Source organism: Eublepharis macularius, chromosome 7 (genome assembly GCF_028583425.1).
Source record: "Eublepharis macularius isolate TG4126 chromosome 7, MPM_Emac_v1.0, whole genome shotgun sequence".
Classification (NCBI taxonomy): Eukaryota; Metazoa; Chordata; class Lepidosauria; order Squamata; family Eublepharidae; genus Eublepharis; species Eublepharis macularius.
The window spans coordinates 110,600,196-110,622,849 of record NC_072796.1 but is presented as its reverse complement, the minus strand read 5'-3'; the positions used below and the strand labels follow the sequence as shown (position 1 = coordinate 110,622,849).

Genomic DNA, 22,654 nt, shown 5'->3' with positions numbered 1-22,654 from the left:
AAAAGAAATACAGCTCTAGAATGAAGAATTGCTTCTTCCTTTACCTTGTACGGCTTACCATAGGAAGCTAAGAATGACCAGACCTTCCAGGGGAAAACATTAACAGTACCAATTAACCCAAAACACCCCCCAACTAGTAACAACTTAGACATAACTAACCTAAACTATAGCTCCTTGGAACCAAAGAGCTAACCCCTCCAGAAGCACAGAAAGAAATTTCCTGTACAACTAATAGGGAGAAAAGAAATCTTTACCTCCCTATATCTGGAGGTCCCTAAGAAATTTGGGAACTAGAATGAAAAACAGGTAACTCCCACTCCCCCCCCCCGACCACAGATTGGCAAAAAAAAGATGAAACAATAGCTGGAGATGAAAGGGTGAAGGGCAGCGAGAGAAAGAAAGCAAAAAGATAATGGTAGCGACAGAAGAGAACAGTCAGTTCTCAGACAAAAAAGAAACAAGCCAACATTTCCCCCCTCTTTTCCTCCCCCCTCCCCCACCCCCCTTATTCCTTGCAAGCTCTTCGCATCAAAAGCCAAGCCAAACAGGAGACATTGGTGAACAATCTCTAGCTCAAGAAGATGATTTCATGGGGATCGCGATCCATCTCTCTTGAGTGGGAAGGTTTTGAGCCGAGATGTTTTCTGCTGGGTTGACGATCAAATCTTGGGTTGGCAAGTTCAAATTGGTGAGAAGTTTCAGGCCAGAGACTATATCCACTGCATGAAGAACTCTGCCTTGATGTGCGACCTGTAGCTTAGTCGATGACACCCACTTGTATCTGATATTCGCTTTAGTTAGCGTTGAGGTGACAGGCTTAAGCTCTTTCCTATACAGCAGCGTTTCATTCGACAGGTCCTGGAAGACTTGTATTTTTTTCCCTTGAAAAGAAAATGTGACTCTTTTCCTTGCTTCTTGAATGATTTTTTCTTTGGTACAGGAATCCAAAAAGCGGACAACAATGTCTCTGTTAGCATTTGCTCTCAGATTTCGAGGGGAACCCAGCCTGTAAGCAGACAATATGGTTGGTGCCACCCCCTTCTCCAACTGCAGCTCATGAGCAAGCCAGCCTGATAAGAACACAGTTAAATCTGCTGTGCCTTCTTCCGACTCTGTAAATCCGCGGAATTTCAGATTATTGTATTTTATTTTATTCTCTAGATCCATGACTTTATTTTTCAGCCAGCATTCATTTGCTTGCATTATGTGCGCGTCTTTTTGCAAAGACAGGCTGAGTTCTAACGCTGAGTCAGCTGTTTTAGTAACTTGCTGAAGAGTTTCATTAATGAGGGTTAGCTGCTCATTCATAGGCTTAAGCAACTTTTCCATCCGATTAGCAAATTTCTCCTCAAGTTGATCTAGTTTGAGATTAATATGGGCTTCCAGTACCTGGATTTCTTTGTCATCTGCCTTCCGACTGGCAGGGGGGGTGGCCATCTTGGTTGCAGCATGCGGCTCCATCTCAGCCCCATTCTTTGATTCAGATGGTGAGAAAAAGGTTTTAATCGTTTGTACGTTCAATTCTGAAGCCTTATTTTTATTACCTCCTGTTTTGCCCATGATTTGCTATGAAGAGCTCGGGTTAAAAGCTGCTTAAATCGGTCGGGAGGGAGTTTGAGTCAGGAGCCTAAACTTCACTCGTCTGGCATGCATGCTCACGACGCCCCGCCCCCCCTTCCCTCAAGTTTTGATGGGAAATGTAGGTCTTGCAGCTTGGCTCTCCAACTGCTGTCCAATGAACTTTTCAACTGTCACTTGTCCAACATTCCACCAAGCTGCCTACATTTCCCATCAAAACTTGAGGGAAGCTGACAAGTGTCCAACCTGTATCATTTGTCACTTGTAGTTTGGCCCTCAGTTGAAGGACCAACCAGGTCATAAAAAATTGAACCCATTATTCCAAATAGTTTTCTTTAGGCAAGCTTCAAAATGAGGAAAAGAAAACACCACAATGGAGAATAAATGTATATGCAGCTAAAATCCCGACTCTCACTGGGTTAGCCTTGCTGTATTTTCATGTTGTTATAATATGAATTTACAGTAAATGTACAACTGACTTGAATAGCTGCCAGTTCAATGAGTGACAGCAAATATATATATATATTTATTTCATTACAGAATGTATACTACAGTGTAAGCACACGAATAACCATGTGAGCAGTCCGATTCAATAAGACTCCAGTTACCAATTAAAACGTTTTATATGCTTCTGCTTTGGCAATCGCTTCCTTATCTGGACTAGCTAGATTATAGCTTTACTATGTTTATATGTAAACAGTATAAGAAAAATAAAAGCAATGGTAACACTTGTTCTCAAGACTTCATTCCAAATTTCTAAATTATGAGAAGAAGCAATGCCATCTGGAGAGGAAGTATGAAAGTAACAATCCACCAATAACTGTTTTGAAAACCCTTCCTGAAGAATTAGCATAAAGCACATGCACACCGATGGAAGTACAATGTAGAGAAAGACACCGTTCAATCTGATAGAAGCCTATAGCTGCCACAGAGCAAGAGAGTGACTTGTTCTGCCACTGGTCCAATAGTGTCTTGTACTAAGAAAGTGGGACAAATCACTGGTCAATGAAGTATTTCCTTACTGATAGATCAAGATGGGTAACCATGTTAGTCTGTCTGTAGCAGTAGAGAAGAGCAAGAGCCCAGTAGCACCAATAAGACTAACAGAATTTGTGGTAGATTATGAGCTTTTGTGAGTCAGGTCTTAAAGAATCAGCCCCATGCAAAGACCAGGGGTACTCCCACAGGCCACGTGATGATGTCACTTCTGGAAGTGATGTTGTACGCAGGCCAGGAGCATGTGTGCACTTTGTGCATTGCACAAAAGAGAAGACCAGTAACTACTGGGCTCCCTCTCCCACCGGTTGCCAGTGAGACCTCGAAACCCTGGCAAAACTCCCTCCCAGTTTCTTTGCTTTGAAACTCTATGATCCCATGATCTCATCTGCACCTGCATCTTAGTTCAATCCTATCCCTTTATCTCTCTGGGAACTACAAAGTCATAGTCACTGTAATTTTTCAGAGATGGGCCTTCTGTACCTTAACCAATTTGGTGTAGAGCGTGGGACTGTAATCTGGAGAACCAGGTTTGATTCCCCACTCTTCTGCTTGAAGCCCAGCTGGGTGATCTTGGTTCAGTCACACCTCTTTTAACCCCACCTGCCTCACAGGGTGTCTGTTGTGGTGATAGCAGTAAGACTGACTTGTTAACTGCTCTGAGAGAGCATTAAGTTGTCCTGAAGGGCGGTATATAAATCGAATCTTGTTGTTGTTGTTATTAACTAGGCCCAAAGCCTGAACCAAAGTTTTGAAAGGCCAAGAAAGATTTGAAAGGCCAGTTCCTTGTCCCACTTCACTGTCAATTTCTTCCCTGCTTCCCCCTGCCCCCTCCCCGATAAACTGAATAATAGTGTTAGCTAACATTGTGACAATTAAAAGAACACATTATATTTGGGAATTTACAATGCAGGAGAATTCCAGTCTGGAATAGCAGGGGATAGACACACCGATAAAAAGCTATTCGCTTGAGAGGCTATTAACATTTCCCCTATCAAAACTGAATTTAATATACTCTTTTGAAAACTGAAACTGATTCACTATGCAAATTGGCTCCCACTACACAAGTTTTGCCCCTAGTTGGCAGATTTTTGTAATTAACATTTAATGTAACAAATACTTGCAAAAGTTGAATGGAGAGCTTAAACAAATCTCACAAAACTAAAGTTATATTTAGATAGTTCATATGAAGATAATTTTTACTATCAAAAATCTTATTAATTTTATTAAACTGCATATACCCTGTCTTTCCCAAATAATGGCTCAAGGCACTTTTTCCCTCCAGGAAGAAACTGGTAGTTTGTCATTTACAAGAGAGCTTTTCTGGTCCAGTGCCTTCTTGTGTGTGACGCATCAAAGCGGATTCGTAAGACACTTGGTAGTCTAGCAGTAGCTTTTGATAACAGTGTATGAGAACAAAGTCTGTGCATGAATTTTGTTTTTAACTCTTAATGCAAAGATACATACAGTCACATCGAGGGTGTGTCTGCACAACTTTGGATATTGTGATATTGTTGTTCTATAGCATTCATGTACAACTGGATTTTCCTGTGTGGACAAGTGTCTGGTGTTCAGCCTAGACTCTGAGGGCCAAGCTACAAGTGACGAATGACACTTGAGCAGCAAGTGTATTTCTCCCTGTTCACTTGCCCTCCACTTCAATCCACTTGCCATTCAAGTGTCATTCGTCACTTGTAGCTTGGCCCTGAGAAACCTCTTCCATTGGCTCACAATCCCTGGAGTGGGCAGGAAGTGGGCAAAGCCACTCACCATTCAAAGTGGCAACAGGGGCTTCTGCAGGAGCAACAAGGATGCAGGACTCCTAGGGCAGCAGTGACTAGAGGCAGACCTCCCCCCTGCTCTCCTCAGCTGCTGGAGACATGGTGCCATTTAGTGACATCATCACCCAGTGGCACAATGGCCCAGCTATGTCTGGCAATGTCCCACCCCCAAGGCAGCAACAGGGCAGCCCTGGAACCACAGAGATGACCAGCGACAACTCATCTGGGACGACCAAGGCAATTTCTACCCTGAACGGCCAGAACCAGCAGGACTGGAGAAAGAGGTAGGGGCTAGTGCACCTTCAAGAGGCATCCAGCACCTGGTTGGTGAGTGCCAGGGGAAAGGCCCATGGGCTAAGGCAGGTGGTGCTCCAACCCCACAACAGGTGGTGGCACAGGCCATGGAGGCAGGGCCAGGGGGTGGGGCAAGAGCTAATGGCTGGTGGTGGGTAAAAATAAAAGAGAGACTTCAGAACCAGGCTAGGGAGGAACACGAGGCAGTTTGCCAGAGCATTGGCAAGCACAGCCAGTGACAAAGGTCTGAGTACCTTTGATTGGTGCTACCAGAGTGTAGCAAAAGAATTGGGTTGGTTTCTCCTGGTGCCTTACAAAGAAACGACAGTTATTTAAATGTTCTCAGAGCTTAGCTGATTAATTTAGAGATTTAAGTGTTCCCTGGATGAAGTTTTAAACTTATCAGAGCTGACTGATGTCCCTCAATTGCAGGACAGGATTTAATCAGTAGGGAAATGGGAGCTTGGAATGTCCTGGGGATGACTCACATGTATCTTTATTGTCAAAGAAAGCACATTTTGCAGCATGGAGGGGACAGGAGCCAATCACGCCCAGTCATTCGGCATTCACTCAATGTTTTTCAATAACTGCTTTGTTGAATTGTGTAAATAACATTGCTACTGTGCTAACGGAGTTCTTCACTGAGTTTATTTGGTTTAATTTCTTCATCCCCTCACGTGTAGTTCTCTACCATTTGTGTTGTCTGTTTTTCTGTGAGGGTACCTCTTTGTTTGTTTGTATTGCTCACAGTGGGGGGCAGGGGATTCCCTGCTCCCAGCATCCTCCTCCCCACTCACATGGCCAGAGGGGGAAAAGGCATGGGAACAGGCTTCCTGGGACGTACTCCCAGCATGCTCCTGGAACGTTTGGGGTCCCAAATCAGCTTGGCAAGAAGTCCAGGAGCACTCCTGGAGGCTGTGTGATGATGTCACTCCCAGAAGGGATGTCATCATGACACATTAGGACATCCAGCAGGTAAGTGCCGTACTCCCCCCCCCCACTGGGAAGAGGACCTAGCAACCTTAGCGGTAGAGGGTAGGGGGGGGGAAGCAAACCATTCACTTTCTTCCTCCTGTTGGATACGTGTGGTTCAGGAACACATTCTCCTCAAGTAGCTTTTCTAGAAAACTATAAAAAAGGAAGGGCTGGATTTCACACACATTAGCAAATTAAGTTAGGTCCTTAAATGCAGAAAAAGTGTTCCTGAGCAGGCAGACTGTAATCACACCTTGCATTTGCAGCAGGGTCCCAAATGCCAACTTTAAATGTGACTATTGAGCTTTCAAACACACAGTGATACAGAGAAGGTAATCAGGTAATAATAATTACTTTGGTAATTAGATTCTGTCATGCACTATATATCTAGATGTCAGGGCTTCTTGGTAATGAAGAGAGGCATCCATTGTGCTTTCAGTGCAATCTCCTTTAGAGAAAGAATCCAGGGAGGTGACAGGGACCGTACTGATGCCATTGTGCTTCAATCCCTTTGAACTGCCACAAGTTAAAAGAACAGAAAGTGAAGAATCACTGTAGGGTAGTGGTTAGAGTGTCAGATTAGGATCTGGGAGGCCTGGGTTCGAGTTCCTATTCTGTTGCGAAGCTTGCCAGGTGACCTTGGGCCAGTCACTCACTCTCAGGGTTGTTATAAGGATAAAACGAGGAAGGGCTCACCATGTATGTTCCTTGGAGGAAGGGCAGGGTAAAAAATGTAGCAGATAGATACTAGATATAAAATCATAACCAAGTTGGAAGGAATGCATACATGATGCATAAAGAGGTAGTCATCATTGACTTCCTATTGCGCATTATTTGAGCATTACAGGCCAATGCATATGAGCACATGGTACAGCTGATAAGGGGAGCAGGCTGTATGCTTACTGATGAGAGATAGTTGTGTTAGAAGGTGTGCTGGGGCAGGGCAGATACCAGTGGCCAACAGTAGCAAATGATAGAACTGGTCTATGCTGGCTGCAGTGGGGCCTTTCCTAGGGCTTTTGCACAGCACATCCCTACCTGCCTTTCTTCTTGCCACTCAGCAGCACCTTGTCATCCTTCCTCTGTCAGTGCTCAGCCTTAGGAGGTGAATGGTACACTCTCCAGCTCTCTTTACAAACTACAGCAAACACACATACAATCCATGTAGAGTATATGCTTGATTTCCCTTTATACATATTCAATTTATACATATTCTCATATTACATTCGACACATGCACAGCTGAACATGTGATTGAAACCACACATTTATCCAGGTCCTGGTCCCTGGTTTCATTTGTAAAGTGAATGCGCATTGGCATTTCCTTACAAACAGGTGTATGCACATATAAGCAGGTTGTACATGGTGTTCACTGTAACAGGTCATCTTTTTCCTTGCCCCTGCTCTTAAGCTCCATCTTATTATAACCCACTCACCCAGCCACTGAATACTAGTATGGTTTTTAGGTTTAATCTTCTACAATTTATGTTAGGAATAGGAAGGACAATTTGGGTTTTGGGCTGTGCCTATCTCCACTCAAAGCTTTGCTAAGACTGTTTAGTCACTCAGCAATGCATCAAATTTCCAACAAAATAATTTTATTTTTCACTTGCAAAAACGAACAACCCTTTTTCCCCAGACTCATATCAGTCACTTATTTCTAAGATTTGAGTTGAACAAGTTAGTTCTTTGAAGCTGCCATAAGCTCGGGAGAAACATATCTGGCTATAAAACATTCAGCACTCAGCCAGTTTTAAACATCATCTGAACGTCTAAATTAGCTGTTCCTTTACTTTCATAATCAGAGTGCCATCCCTAGAATTACCTAACAAATCTTCAAGTTGTTCCTGTATTAAAACATCCTCTTTTATAATAGCAGTGAATGCTCTGTAAGGAATGAACCTTCTGGACGGTAGAAAGAAAAGCTGGATTCTGTTTTGGAAGACTAGATCAGGCAGCTCAGAAATTCTGAAACATGTCCACATCGTTTACTGGATGTTGAAAGCCTGAGATGTAATTAAGAAGCCATTTGTCACAGACCCTGCCGTTTTTTGAAGAAAAGGAGAATTACATGAAAATACTTGGGAATCTAATTTCCTGGTTCCTTCTGATGAAAACTGAGAATACAGTAAACCGTAGGCTTTATTTGTTGTTGTTTTGTTTAAAGACTTGTTTATTTTTTTAGTATTTCCCAGCAAAAGGCCATCAATACTAAATGTGGAAATTTACTGCATGCTGGCCACTAATTCTCTTCACCCGGTTTTAGATAGTCTTACGTGAATGAATTCAGACTTTAGTTAAATGAGTTCATTGATGGTTTCACAGCTTAGGAACAACATAACAGTGTCAATAATTTGTAAGCCACTGTTTTCTACCCTTTCTTACCAAACACTGAATGCTGAGATACTCAAGTTAGAACACTTCCAAGCCAACCAAGCAAATATAATGTGCGGGGAGGGCATGCCTTACAGTAAATAACCATCATGTCTAATTGTGCAAGGAAGAGTGTCACCACAAACTAATTTCCAATGCTGATGCATGTCTCTTCCCTGACCCCTCCCCAGTGCATTAAACCAAAATAAGGATCCTGCACTTCTGCTGGTCTGCCAAAGGCAGTGATTGAAGGGGAGAATCTATTCAACTACATTACTGGGAATACTCTAAGGAAACTGGCAGAGAAAACTCTGAAACAATGCTTGACCACAAGACACACACTTAGAAGTGATCATGGCACAATTAGGAACCTCCAGTAATCTTAACAATGGGCACTGTGTGTGTTATGTGCTGTCAAGTCGCCTCCGACCTATGGAGACCCTATGAATGAAAAACCTCCAAAACATCCTGCCATTAACAGACTTGCTCAGATCTTGTAAACTGGAAGCCATGGCTTCCTTTATTGAGTCAAGCCATCTCATTTTGGGTCTTTTCCTATTGCTTTCTACTTTTCCTAGCATTATTGACTTTCCCGGAGAATCTTGTCTTCTCATGATGTGACCAAAGTTATGCCACCAAAAATCTCTTCCTGCCAACAGCATATCCTTTGGTTTACCTCTTTGGCCATACTTGTCTAACCATCATTGGCAACAACATGTCCATTACCTGACTCAGAAATCATGCCTGTATTCAGAACTTGCCAACTCTGCCAAAGCCCCTACACTCCACCCAGTTAATTAGCTCAAGAATCACCTCCTCCTTTGTACAGTTTAGACACACCCTGGGCCCCTGCCCAGCCCACTTTCATTTCCAAACCCAGAAGAAAAGAATCTTTTCTTATGTGCCCCACCTGCATGCTCTATAACTCAGGGCAGAATCCTTCCCCCAAGTATCCCTGTTGCCTGCGCCGAAGCCACCAAGGTCTTGTGAGTGCCTGAAGCCCTTACATGTCACATGGCATGTGGAATGTACTCTCCTACTTTGGCATTTTACACTGTTGATTCACAACCTTCTCACCTGACATGACTTTGGGGTGCCTCACTAGGGAAATTGATGTGCAAGCTTATAAGTATCCAAGTAGCCCTATGTTTTCTTAACTGGACTCACAGCTACTCCCGTAGATCATTTCACATTGGGAAAACAACATGGGGACTTAAGTCTCTTCTTCCCATGTGTTGAAGTCTCAGTCCAAATCAGCCCCATCACTCCCAATGTATAAGTGAATTTTTAACAATGACTGGGATCGCTGACAATGGAACTCCCAGTCTAGTTTTATAGGGCCTGTGGCAGGCTGGGGGACAGTCCCCAGGACAATGAATTATGTAGTCAGTCCCTGTGAGGTCTATTGTTTTGACAATGGAATCACAGAGGCAAAGGCTCCAGTAAGCAAAGCACAGGAAGCCCCGATCTAGCGATCTCATCAACTGGTCAAAGAAGAAGAGGCAAATCTTCTCAGTGCTGTATCTATACATGACTTATGTACCTTTATAAGCAATTTCAGGTTTTTACAGCTTATTTTCGTGGAATGACGATAAATTAATTGCTCACAAAAGCAGTTTTGCAAGCTAACACACTCTTCTAAATGCAATCAAGATTTTAAAATGAGTAATGGATTTAACATTTATAGTTGGTTCTCTAAGTGCCAAGCAATTAAAACAGCTCTCTTGGCATGGAACTTCAATTTAATAGCTCCTAACTTGTTCCTTACAGTCTTGTTTTCCTCTAGGATCATAATGTAAGATAATTTTAAGGGAGACTGGGTGGCTTGTAGAAACAAATGAAGTGCTAAAGAAAATATACCTACCTATGTTGGGTTTGCCAAATTAGGTTCCTACGATAATGCTTACAGAATAAATTCTTCAGTTCAACATTTGGAAATGTGCACTGGCAGTTTGGATAGCAGAGAACTAGAGACAGCATGGAATGGATACTAAAGTGTTGCAGAGCTGGGTTCAAATCCCCTCTCATCTCTGATTCTCTCGGCTCATCAGGCATGGCAGGGATCACAGACTTCAGTCTATAAATTGCAGTATGCATGCTTGTATATCCTCAGTTTGCCCCAGGGTAATGTGGGGAAGAAAGAAAAGGCTTAACGCTTCAACTTCTGTTTGGTTTCAATAATCTAAACCAGTTTCCCTGCCTTACTACTAGCATTAAAGGAAAAAAAGAGATGTCCTTCAAAAACATGTCCCCCCACTTTAAAATGTTAGTAACAAAACAGAGATTTAGTTTCCGTTCATAAAACTTTTCTTGAGAGGAACTTCTATGGAGAGGGACCCTTGCATGTGATTATGAAGAACGACATGGCAACTCATGCTACACATGATAATGTGGAAGATGTTGTTTTCAATCATTTCCAAGGAGACCTTTAATTTTAACATTATTTTATAAAAGAAAATAGGGTGTGGAGGGGAGATTCATCAGCAAATGATAGCTGACCCCATTATTCTTGATGAATATGAAGTGGTACAGGTTTGCTAAAAAGTTTTGGGAGATGCAAGTCCAAGGTACCATTCAACCCACTGGCAAAAGAGGGTTGTTAAACTTTTAAACTGTATTAGAGATGGGCACGAACCGGGAAAAAGGTGGTTCTTTGCGGTTTGTGGTTCGTCATGTTTTATGAACCACGAAGCACATGAAATTGCACGGTTCGCAAACCAGTTCGTTTGGTTCATGAAAATGTCACTTCGAGGCAGAAGAAGGTCTGCAGAAAGCCCACTCCCCCACTGGCTAGGAAACTGATTGATTGGCGCCAGGCTGGCTACAGTGACAAACCGAAAAACTAACCAAACAAACTGGTCTAAAAATCATAGTGGTTTGTTGCGGGTTGTCAGAAATACCCTCCAACGAACTGCCGGTTTGTGAACCAAAAAACGGCCAGGTTCATGACAAACTTTGGTTCGTATTTCAGTTCATGCCCATTTCTAGTGTGTATGAAAATATACCACACATGGTATTTTATGATCAAGAATAAGCTAACTTGAAAGGTTTACACTGTGAAGTGTAATTTTAAAGCAGATTTTTGTAAAGGATGAAATGATATTATTGAAAGAATGGGGGAGCAGAGAGACTGGGGTTTTCCTAACTTAAAAAATCTGGAAACTTTATCCAGAAAAGAGATTTTTTGTGGTTTATTTCAGCTATACATTTTACAACCATTGCCAGAGGTTTTCTGCTTTCCAATTTCAAAGCTAATTGCTGGTGGAATAGTACCAAACTTCTATGTCTCTGTGGTCATGAACAAGTGACTTTGTAATTTTTTCATCTTTAAATGGTAATAATTTCTTTAGTGCCATGGATTTTGATGCTATAGTGAGAAATGTCAGAACTTTCCAAAGGATGACCATAATTCACACAAGATTAATGTTTAAACTCATACATACAAAATCACTTGGGATATCCAAGTTTATTAGGTTAGTAAGACAACAAGGTCTAAGGATAATCATGTTTGTCAGTAAATATTGGCTCAAAATAAAACTGTTCTTCTCATAACCTATTGGACTGAATTAGCTTAAAGGAATGGGAGGAGAATTTTTATCAGAGCTTCATAAAACTAAAGTGGACAGCTGTATTAGATGAAAGGTGGAGTTTATAATCTCCAGGTTAATGAAGGCTCATTACACACACATATGTGCAAATTCTTGGGGAAACAGCTCTTGAGAAGGGCATAGACCTGCCGTCTGCTGGAACAGACATCACCTCACCACAAAACCTTTCGCTTTCAAGATATTAGAACTTTCTCACTTTTTTACCCCAGTATTAAAAAAACTTAAACACGAATACATGGCAGTAAAATGCTCTTTGGAAACATGACTTTTAAAATTAGAACTTTTCTATTAAAGTTAGGTTTTCTGAATAAACATTTTGCCTTTCAAAACAAATGTAAGTATGGAAATAACATCTGGATTCTACAGTCATATAATGACAAGGAGAGCAAGCCTGCACTGTTTCTTATGTTCCTTGCAAGAATATCAAGGGCACAATCCAACCACAATGAGACACATTTAAGTTCCATTCATCTTAGAGTAACGTTGCCAGGTCACCTGCTCTATGGTTTTACCTTCACTATGATGTCTCCATCATGTCTTCCCTCATGTCTCCATCCCCATAGACTCCCAACAGTTGCCAACCACTGACTGGCTTCCCTATCTCATGGTCTATGTGTTACATTCAACCTGGGAATGTCCCGAACTTGGGTGGAGAGGTTTGTTATGATGTTCCATGCTTCCAAGGTGAGTGTGGGCCCAATTAATTTTGGGGCAATGGCACATATATAAATAGGGCTTATTTCCCCCCACTCTTATTTCCTAACCTGAAATATCCCCTGGGAACTTCTGTTTGCCCCCCTAAAATGGCACAGGGAGAAGATGTAAGCCCTCCCTCACTGCATGTCACTGTTCCGATCCAAACAGGAACTGTACATGCCTGGGAAGCATAGAGTTTCAGAACACATCTCACACAACCTGAGCTGGGAATATCCCTGGGGAAAATGTAATTTTCAGTTAGGTGTTCAAGCATGTGCATTGCTCTCTCCCATCAAAACCAATGGAACTTAAAAGTGGTCAACTTTGTTTGGACTGAAACCCTTACTTTTTGTATTTCACATTTATTATCCTATTGGAAAACATTACAACAATTCTGTTAACTGAGCTAGAATTATCCTGATAGATGAGGCCAAAGTCAAGAGAGAATGACTTCCTTAACTATACAAAGATATTGTGCTGATGTGGGAGTTTTAATCCTGATACTTTCAGGTTCCAAGCTTAGTTGTATACTTACACACCACAAAGCACTAATTAGATTAATAGCAGTAAAATAAAATTATTTCTGCATACAATTCTGGACATACATCTCTGAATTACAGAGGTATCAAAGAAACAGCTCATGTCCAATATTGCATGACTGAAGCTTATTGGAAATATCTCATTTGATAATTATATGATTTCAGAGGGCAGATTGGGGAGGGAGGGTTGTATGTTTGAATTCTCTCTCATGCTGAAAATTCTGATACTTAGAATATTAACACATTGAGGCTAAAGCCTGCTATTTAAATTGCTTACTGTTCACAGGCAAGAGTGTTTTGACACAGGTGATCAAACTATGTGATTCTCCATCTGTATTTTCATATGACATGGTTTTATTAAGGATGCCCTGAATTTCTCAGTAAACATGTTCAACACGTCGAACATACTCGTGGCAGGTCCATTCCTCAGGAATGGCCTACCTGAGTGTGTGTGGTAGGCCCCTTCACTGGCAAAATTCAGGAAGGCTGTTTTATTCCAGAGGGCATTTTGTGGTGGTAAACAATATTGGTTGATTTGGCTGTGTTTTGAGTGCAAAGTTCATTTTCGTTGTGTCCCAGTAGCCTAAACAACAACAAAACTGCAAGCTGCTGCTGCTCTAATATAAGCCAAAGAGATAGCTAGCTGTAGCCAGGGAGGGTCCTCCCCTCTTGACAGGAGGGGGGACACAGCACTCACCTTTTCCCCCTACTCGCATGTGTGCGTGGGCAAAGCATGCACTCGCTCCCAATTAATTTTCAATTTTTTTAAAAAAAAATCAGCCCTTGCTGATTTATTAATGTGATGTATTACATTAATTAATGTAAGCATGCGCAAAAAATAAAAGGAGGGTGTTATGACATCACCAATGATTCCACCAATGACAGCACCCTCACTTGAAACTCCTGATTATCTAAGGCATGAGTGGAACAAAATAAAACAACTATAAAAATTCAAGAACCATAATGAAATAAATTCCGATGCTTGAGGATTGACTGCTAAGAAAATCAGGAATAAATTGAGTGTGTGGAAAAGCCCATTGTCCCACATGGTGGTTTCCCCCCTACCACTCATCAACCTCTGTTCCCCTTTTCTGTTCTATCCCTTGTACATATCCATCAACTTATCAAAGACAACTCGATGATTTTTTAGGATCCAATGTTGCTTCTGGCTTGGTAGATATTTATCTATTTCTCAGTCCCAATGAATTATTAATGGAGGCTGTGAGGAGAGCTACCTCACTGGCAAGGTTTAGGATGCACTGCAAAGCAGTGTTGCTTAAGAGTGCTTGCTGGTGGAGGCTAATTTTGTGCTGCCTTACAGTAGATCTCCCACACTTTTGGTAACTGGGGACTACTATGATGTTGCTTTTTATTTTCTTAGTTCTAAATATTCTTGTATTGTGCCTGCTAAGCTGTTTGCAAGCCACTTTGAGCTCCCTTTAATGGGTCAGAAGGTAGAATATAATATTTACAGTGCAATCCTAAGGAGAGTTACTCCAGTCTAAGCTCATTGATTTCAATGGGCTTAGACTGGAGTAACTCTCCTTAGGATTGCACTGTTAGATAACTAAACAAATTAATAAACTACTTAAGTTCTCCGGTGGGGGGGTAACTCCTAAAGCTAAAAACTGGTAGAAAGGTAGATTAGTGCCCTCTACATAGTTAGCTGGTGGCCTAGTAGATTTTCTTTTTCTTTCTTTCTTTCTTTCTTTCTTTCTTTCTTTCTTTCTTTCTTTCTTTCTTTCTTTCTTTCTTTCTTTCTTTCTTTCTTAAATATTTTTTATTTGTTTTAGTTCCATCTTAGTCTAATAACAAAATTAATCAAAAGTCTTACATTCTTTGGATACGTGTTGTAAATCATACATTCCATTTCATCTCTACAGTTCCATCATAATGATACTATTTTCACTACGCAATTATCACTATAAGTCTGCATTCTTTAATTCTAGTACTTCTTTAGTCTGCTCATTCATTTGATTGTATTCTGCTAATATATAGTTATGTCTCTATTTTATACTCCCGTTTAACCCATCTATAAAACGGGGTCCATTTTTGTTTTCCATCATGTCCATTTATTTCTTTTATTAATTCTGTCAGTGTATCCATTTCTGCCGTCTCTAAGACTTTCTCTATTAATTCTTCTTTTGTTGGTGTATCTGTGTTTTTCCAGTATCTGGCATATACTATTCTTGCTGCTGTTATTATATATATTATCAAATATCTATTTTCCCTATTTAGCTCCTCCGGTATTATATTTAACAGGAGTATTTCCGGTTTATAGGGTATGTTTATTTCTAGCACCTCTTGCTAGTAGAAGATTCTTTCAAGTGCTGTCTTATTTCAGTACTTGCTTAATAGAGGGGAAAAGAAGGAACTTCCTCTTCTTGCACTGAATGCCTTGTTTACTTGCTGAAACTATTAGAACGTTTGTCTACCTGGGATCACAGCAAGCCTTTCTTACCAAGGATATCAAGAAAGCAAGACAGTTTTACTGCTGAGTGCAAAGCATTGTGTTCTCCTTGCAAGAACTGAACAGAGCCTGTGGATTAAAACATATGTGTGGAGCAATAAAAATGTCTTCTGAACAACTGAAGTTCAAAAATAAAAGATAAATTGAAGGAAATGGATTGAAGATGATTATGGTGTAATAGAACTATGTTCTCTCTCAGGGATGATGCTCTACAGAAATCAAAAGAAAGATTTAGCTAATTTTATTTCGCCCAAACTGCATTTGGTTTGCATTTTTGGAAAGGAAAAGACCACCCAAATATATACATCCTGGAGTACTTACATACAATTAAGAACAGAATATTGTTTCTGTTTTTATAAAAAGATCACCTTACTATAAAGAGATCTGCAACTGCTGACAAAATGCTGGGCCTCTTCAGGCCTCTTGTAGTGCCGTCCAAAGAAACATTTTTTCCCTTTGAAGAGATTCGAGTAGGATTCTGAGAAGACCTGCTTAGGATTGCTCTCTCAATAAGTTGAATAGTCTCATTTGAGCTGCAGCCAATTCAGTGAGGTGAATTGCTCTAAAGCAAATGTTTCGAGCACTAAAACATTGCCCCTGTGTAAACTGCCATGATGAACAGAGAGGCGAGCAGCGTATATTATTTAGCATTAGCTTATTTCCAAAGAACCAGGAACAAAGCTCTGCTTGTGTGATGAAACGGGGCTTTCCTTCTGCCCTCTTCCTATTGTAGCCCACTAATGCCAGAAGCATTTGGATCTAAGCCATTGTTACCATTTCTGGAAATCCAAAGAAGCCATCCATTTATGGCTGCTCATATAAAGAAAAGAATGGCAAACTGGAGTTGAAAAGAAAGCAAAACAGGTAAAAAATAGCATAAATTCAGAGACCATTGGATAAAATAGTTATAAAAAATGGAACACTGTGTTGTCAGTACCCAAAGAGTACTAGTGAAAGTATATTGCAATACTGGATACAGAAGCTGTGGACGCATTGTTCTGAACACAATGAGGAAATTAATTATAGGAGAATGAAATTTCTATTACTAGATTTGTGACAAAAAATGCTCCTAAAATGATTCCAAGGGCTTTAAAAGAAACATCACAGGCATCAAATTAATTGAGTGAATTTTCAGGAAAATATTTTAAATGAAATTGATGAAGTGTCGACACTTCATGGCATGTTTAAATTGGATATAATCATGGAAGCTGTTACAATGCACACAGTTAAACAGCTGTGGTATTACGTACCATAACTATTCACTGGCCTGCTATATTCTCACAGCTCAGCAGAGTGTGAATCATTCCAAGATTTCCAAAGCTTCCTCTTTTGAACAGAATGCCAATTGCAGCAACAGAAGTTCTTTGAGGAGAGCTGGTACTTTTAGTTTTTCAGACAACACCCCTCCCTTATATTTGTGTCCCAATATTTAGCGATTGCTCCCATTTGCAAAGGCTAGACATGTTCTTTGTGAAAGCATCTTGTATGGTGTGGCTTGGGGAAGGTGTGGGATCACCAGATACTTCCATGTGAAGGATGGAAGGTCTCGTGGTAAAGGTAATGATCACACAAGTAAGGCAGGGTCCCCAGTGTGGTGTGTAAGGATGCCTTGGTGCCCTCCGACACCTTTCTTGGTTCCTGCCATTTTTTAAAGAAAATGGGCCATTTTTTTTCCAGCCTGGCATCTGATTGCCTACTGAAGATTTGATTGGCTGTGCAGTTCTTTAAAAATGTTGTTTTGCCAGCAGCTGCCACTATAAAACAAGGATCTTCATTATGTGACTGAAGTTAAGCTGCAGCAGCCATTTTGTGGCTGGCTTCAACTCCTATGGCAGCCATTTTGTGGTTGCACTCACAATACTGTGTCAGAATTCCATAGGTGCCCACAGGCTCTTAAAGGGCACCTTTGGAATTTTGAGCTAAGGGATGGAGACAAACTCTATTAAGACTCCTAGAAGAGGGACTCTACTATACACATAGAACTTCACATGTGGGAGGGAATGGGTTATTTTTAGATACATACCTGCCCCCCGCCCCGATTCAAGCATAATCATTGTAATTCACTGGTCTAGAAAAGATTATCAATCTTAGAAATGATTATTAACTTTAAAGACTAAAAGAAGATTGTAGGCATATTGCCCTTGCATCACCATCTAAACATTTCCTAAACAGAAGCTCAAGCATACATTGGGTTGGAACTTGGATCCAGCTAGCTTGTCCATTGGTGAAAAAAAGAAAAGGGATCCCCTTTGACCACCAAAAAGCTCATGAGTCTACCTGGACAAAAGCCACATGGTATGGGGTGTGGAGCTGGAGTACGGAGGGGAATTAGGTGAAAATGAGTGAAAAAGCCATTATTGGCAAACTTCTGCATGATAGCCTTGGGATACATACCAATTTAATTTCTGATCAAGTGCTATTCAAGAAAAAATATTGTCATATACAGGGCAGCCGCAGAAGCAGACTAGCCAGAAAATAATGTGAATCAGTGGGGCAAGCCAACCATTAATAAAACTTATTCCAAAATCTCACCTGGTATTCCATCTCGTATCCAGTAATTAATGTCAGTCCCTCCACCCTCTTCAAAGACACCTGTAGCATTGATAGGCTGCAGCAATTTCATGATCTCCTTCATGATATTACGAGCCTTATCGCTGCCTGTGAAAGCCAAACCAGCCGGTGTGAAAGTCCCTTCATCGGATTCCATCACAATGTCGAAGTTAGAGATGTTAACCTGAAAATATAAAGGAAAACCTTTTAGTTTACATATGTTTGCAAAGCAATGCTTTCGAAGCAATCATATGGGCAACTGTTAGCTTCTTCTGCCCAGAAGGAATTAGACAGGAAATAAGTGTAAGCCCCAAAGAGCCCTGCTGAGAGCCAGTGTAATGGTGAAGTATGAATAAGAAAGCCCCTGGTTGAAATCTTGTTCAGCGGTGAACTCCTTGGGCGCGGGCATCCATAAGCAAGCTATATCTCTTAGCACTTTACTTTCAATATGGGGATAATAGTATTAACCTATTTTACAGAGTCTTTGGAAAGCTTGTTAAGATAATGCATGCAAAGTGCTTTGAGCGCTCTAAAGTGCTATAAAAATAATCTGTATTATTACATATTAAAAGAAAAACAATAGGTACAATGCTAAGGAGTTTGCACAGTTATTTTGAGACACTGCCTATTAAGCAGCACTGATAACTTGCAAATAGGTTTTTCAAGTTCTCAAAGTTTAAAAAGCAGTTTGAGGGTTTGGAAAGAAACAGCCATCAAAACAGAAACTCACTTAGAAAACAGCTCATGAGCAGTAGCTGTAGTTTTCCTCCCTTTTTTGTGCCAATACCAAATCTCCAAATTGCTTTTTAAACTCAAGGGATATTTAAAAATCAGTTTTGGAGCTCAATGAAGAGAGCTGCTGATAGGAAGTCTCTCAGAATAACTTAGATGAATTGCATACACGTGTTCTAGATAATCAAAGGCTGTAAACTCTATTGTTCTACTGAAACAGTCTAAAGATTGTATCAGGGAAAATAAGCATTATTTAGATAAGCAATTCTCTGCCCTGTCAAGTGGAGAGCAATATTTCTAGCATCACTTACTAAACAATCACTGAAATATAATTAAATACTTAGCACATACCTCTTTCCAAGTTCTAGTCAAATATTAATTAAATCTGCCTCTTGATAATATTCTGAGACAAGCAGTTATTACCAAACTGAACAGCTTCATCATGGCAGAATAAGCTTTGCTGAATTTTATGAACACCAGGAAAGCATGTTTTATTTTAGGTTTTTGTTCTTATTATTTCCAGCTATACAAGCAAATATATTCAGATTCAAAAGAAAGGCACATACATTGGTACCAGGTTGAGTCTGTGACTCACCGGACTATAGTGGTCATACATCAGTCCTGGCTTAATGCTCCCAGTTCCTTTAAGAGTTCCACAAAAGGGCATGTAATTTAACATTTGCTTTGCCTTGAGGATCTAAATAAGTTTGTTTATGCTAAGAAAGCCATTAAGGGATACAGGGATACAGCCATAAAGCAGGTAGTTGGTGATATGGGACCCATGCAGGACTTTTGAGAGCCACTGCCAGCCTCAGATTTATTGATTTATTGACTGAATCAGCATAAGCCAGTTTTATGACCAAGTTACACATACAAGTGACCAAGTTACACACAGTTTTTTCACAGTTCAGACTATCAGGGACAGATTCAGCCATGGGACATCTGGGGCAACTGCCCCAAGCCTCACACTGGGAGGACCCACCATTCTATAGCCAGCTGCTCCAGCCACTGCCCTGAAGCCAGGGGTGTGCAATCCAGGATTCATGATCCGGTTTTATAACCAGATTTATGCTGATCCAGCATAATCCAGCTATGCTGGATCACATAAAATAATCCTGGATTGGATCTAGAGAACCAAACTCTGCTGAGCTGGATTATTTGGTTGCAGGCAGCTGCAGGCAGCCATGATGAGGCAGAGTAGCAGAGAGTGAGAAGGCAGTGGCACAAACGAGAAGGCAGTGGTGCAAAGTGGAGGAAGCTTTGTATCATGGCAGGAGAGTGGTACGAGCCTCAAGGTTTATTGGGGACAGAACAGCAGCCAGTGAGCAAGTGGGCAGCAGCATGAAGTGGAGGCAAGCTTTGTACCATGGCAGGAGAGCAGCATGAGTCTGTTAGGGGACAGGAGGCTGCAGGCAGATTCCTCCACCCTCATCAATTTCCAAAAGAACTTTTCAAGCCACCAGCAGCCGCCTTTTAAAAGCCACAGTTCTAGCAAGCGTCATCCTCCGTACCCCCCTTCAGCCCCAGATTCTCTGCTTTTACATTGGGATTCTCTGGTTGGACACTGGTTCCCTTCCTTCACTTTAGTTCTGTTGGGCTTTGATGGTTCAATTTGCATGGGAGTGGGATTTGCATTTGGGACTGGCTTTTGGCCAGGGGTTGCCTTTGCTTAAGGTTTCCCTTTGCCTGGAACCTTAGAAATGTTTCCCTCATTAAAAAAAAATGGAGAATTGAGCTTGCTTGAAAAATGACCCCCTCCAGCCCTCCAGATAGTTTTCCTCATTAGGGAATAATGGAAGGATAAATTGGGGATTTTCTAACTGGATTAGAGGATCTAATCCTCTAATTGTTTTGGTATCCCTGAAACTCAGATCTGGATCACCCGCATTGTTTTTTTTGATGCACACCCCTACCTAAAGCCGTGGAGGTGCCACTGATCCTCGATGCTGCTTGAAATTCAGATGAGGGAGAGGTGGATTCAGTTGTGGGGCAAAAGGCACCCTAACTGTCCTACAGCAGATCACTTGCAGTGCCTGATTCAGGCAGCTGGGCAGGACAATCAGCTGTAGGGTGGCTGGGGTCCCCACTGTCCTACAGCTGGATTCCTCCCCTGTACTGCCCCAGTGATTCTGGGTCCCCATCCTCGAGTTTTCCATGAGATCCTAGAATCACTAAGACTGCCTCCTGCTGGCTAGGCATGTTCCTATGGAAGGTGGGCTTGTGGATTTCCTAAGATTGTTGCCTATCTGAGGCCTTGTGTATTGTGACTCTATTAAGGCTTTGCTAATACGTCCTCCCAGTATCACATGAGCTAATATCTCTGCAGTGGTTACTGCTGAAACTATGCTTTTTAATGCACTGGGGTCCAAGCACTATTAAGTCGCAGCTACTTCTAAAAATAATCATGCTACAGAATTTGTGAGGTGCAACTGTGAAGAAAGTATACTTCTCATGAAGCCGGCATATCAGCAGCACAAAGAATGACATGTGCGACTACCTGGACAGCCTGGCTTCTTTTCCTGGTGGTCATGTGTGAAAATTACTATTCTGTTGGTTTGTACTTTAAAATTGGTGGTTTGTACACCAAATTCTGGCCTTTACTCACTCAAAAATATGGCAACAGTCCAGAAGTAAGAAAACCTGGTTAGTTAGCAGTACTATGTGCCACAGTTATGCATCCTGGTACAGGTTTAGAACAATCACTGTCTCTTGCTGTTTTGTGAATGCTTCTGGGAAATGTCTGCTTTTTAATTCTGGATGCAATGCTGGTGACGGCTTGCAAACACAAAAGTCTAAGCATCTAGCTCATGTATTTTTTATGGACCTTTGTAAAGTACAGTTTCAAAACAAGCTCTCTGACTTGCAATATACAAACCAGAACTGACTAAGTGCAGCTAACAACGAAGATTGTTAGAGGCCAATCTGACACTAGGTGAGGGGAGAAGCAATGTGAGGGGAAGAAGGGAACTTGCAAATAAGCATGGGGTGGGGACAGAATCAAGCTAATGCAGAGCTGGTTTTAACCTAGTTGGAATTCCAACTCAAAGAGAAAAATAAGTTTTACTATGATACAGTTTTATAAGCTGTTGGTAACATGGCATTCTTCAATAGAAATCCATTTCTATAACCATTCACATATGTTTCTAATATTAAACCAAGAACACAAACCACCCTTAGCACATGATATGGCTACACCCCCATCCTACCATTCTTCATGTATTATTGTAACCGCTTAATTTTGAGCACATGTTGGGAGATGCATTCAAAACAAAATGTCTCTGCTAAGAAACTTTGCTGTGGAAAACAAAGCAAAACAGGTCACAGATGTGAAAACAGCTTTTTTGTCTTTTGAAGGCCCTCTTTCATGACTTTTGTCTGTTTGGATGGAATGAATAATCTTCAGGCATGTGTTCAGTGGCTCTGGAAGGGAAAGTAATGCAAATCCTTTTAGAAAATGACTGTTCTGCTATTAGCACACTGCTTTAGGATCTGTAACAAAACATTAAATTCCTTATGTGTGTGTGTAAGGAGGAAAAAGATGTTTTGTGCCATCCTTCATTTCCTTTTAGACAGTGAAAAGATACCTGCTGTTTGTCAAAACAAGCTCAGCCCGGGCTATGTTCTCCTAGGTAATTTAAGTCAAGAGTCTAGAGCGGCTGTATGAGCCAAAGATTAACTGCGGGCTCAGCTGTTTCCTCTGTCTCTCCTCATATTGGAAGACTCATTCAAATATGCAAGCTCATTAAAATATCAGTCCACTGAGATAATCGTTTTCGTCAGGGAATAATCCACACTCCTGCCTCTGACAACAATGTGACACTTTTAATAGCAAATTTCCCACCATGGTACATGATGACAGCAAACTAGGAAAGAAGTACAAAATGCTTCGGGGCAGGGCTGTGGGCAGCCACACTGACATCCAAAGTGGGAGGGCAAGCATGCCAACTCAAGCATCTCAGATTGCAGAAGGCCTACCTTCTGTACCAGGTTGGTTAATCCAGATGTTTATTACGGATTGCCAAACCAAAGGACTGGTGATGTGCATCCTTATTCCCCTTCTGTG

The 22,654-nt window shown here is 41.2% G+C and overlaps 1 protein-coding gene across 3 annotated transcripts in view; it reads right to left on the bottom strand.

Annotated features, from left to right (window-relative positions):
- The window catches only part of CPQ (carboxypeptidase Q), a 255,379-nt gene that overhangs the window by 33,226 nt on the left and 199,499 nt on the right, over positions 1-22,654 (bottom strand). For all 3 annotated transcript variants that reach the window (XM_054985469.1, XM_054985471.1, XM_054985470.1), the window contains one exon: positions 17,842-18,043. In XM_054985469.1, coding sequence (XP_054841444.1) covers positions 17,842-18,043 — 202 coding nt within the window. The remainder of the gene's footprint in view (positions 1-17,841; positions 18,044-22,654) is intronic.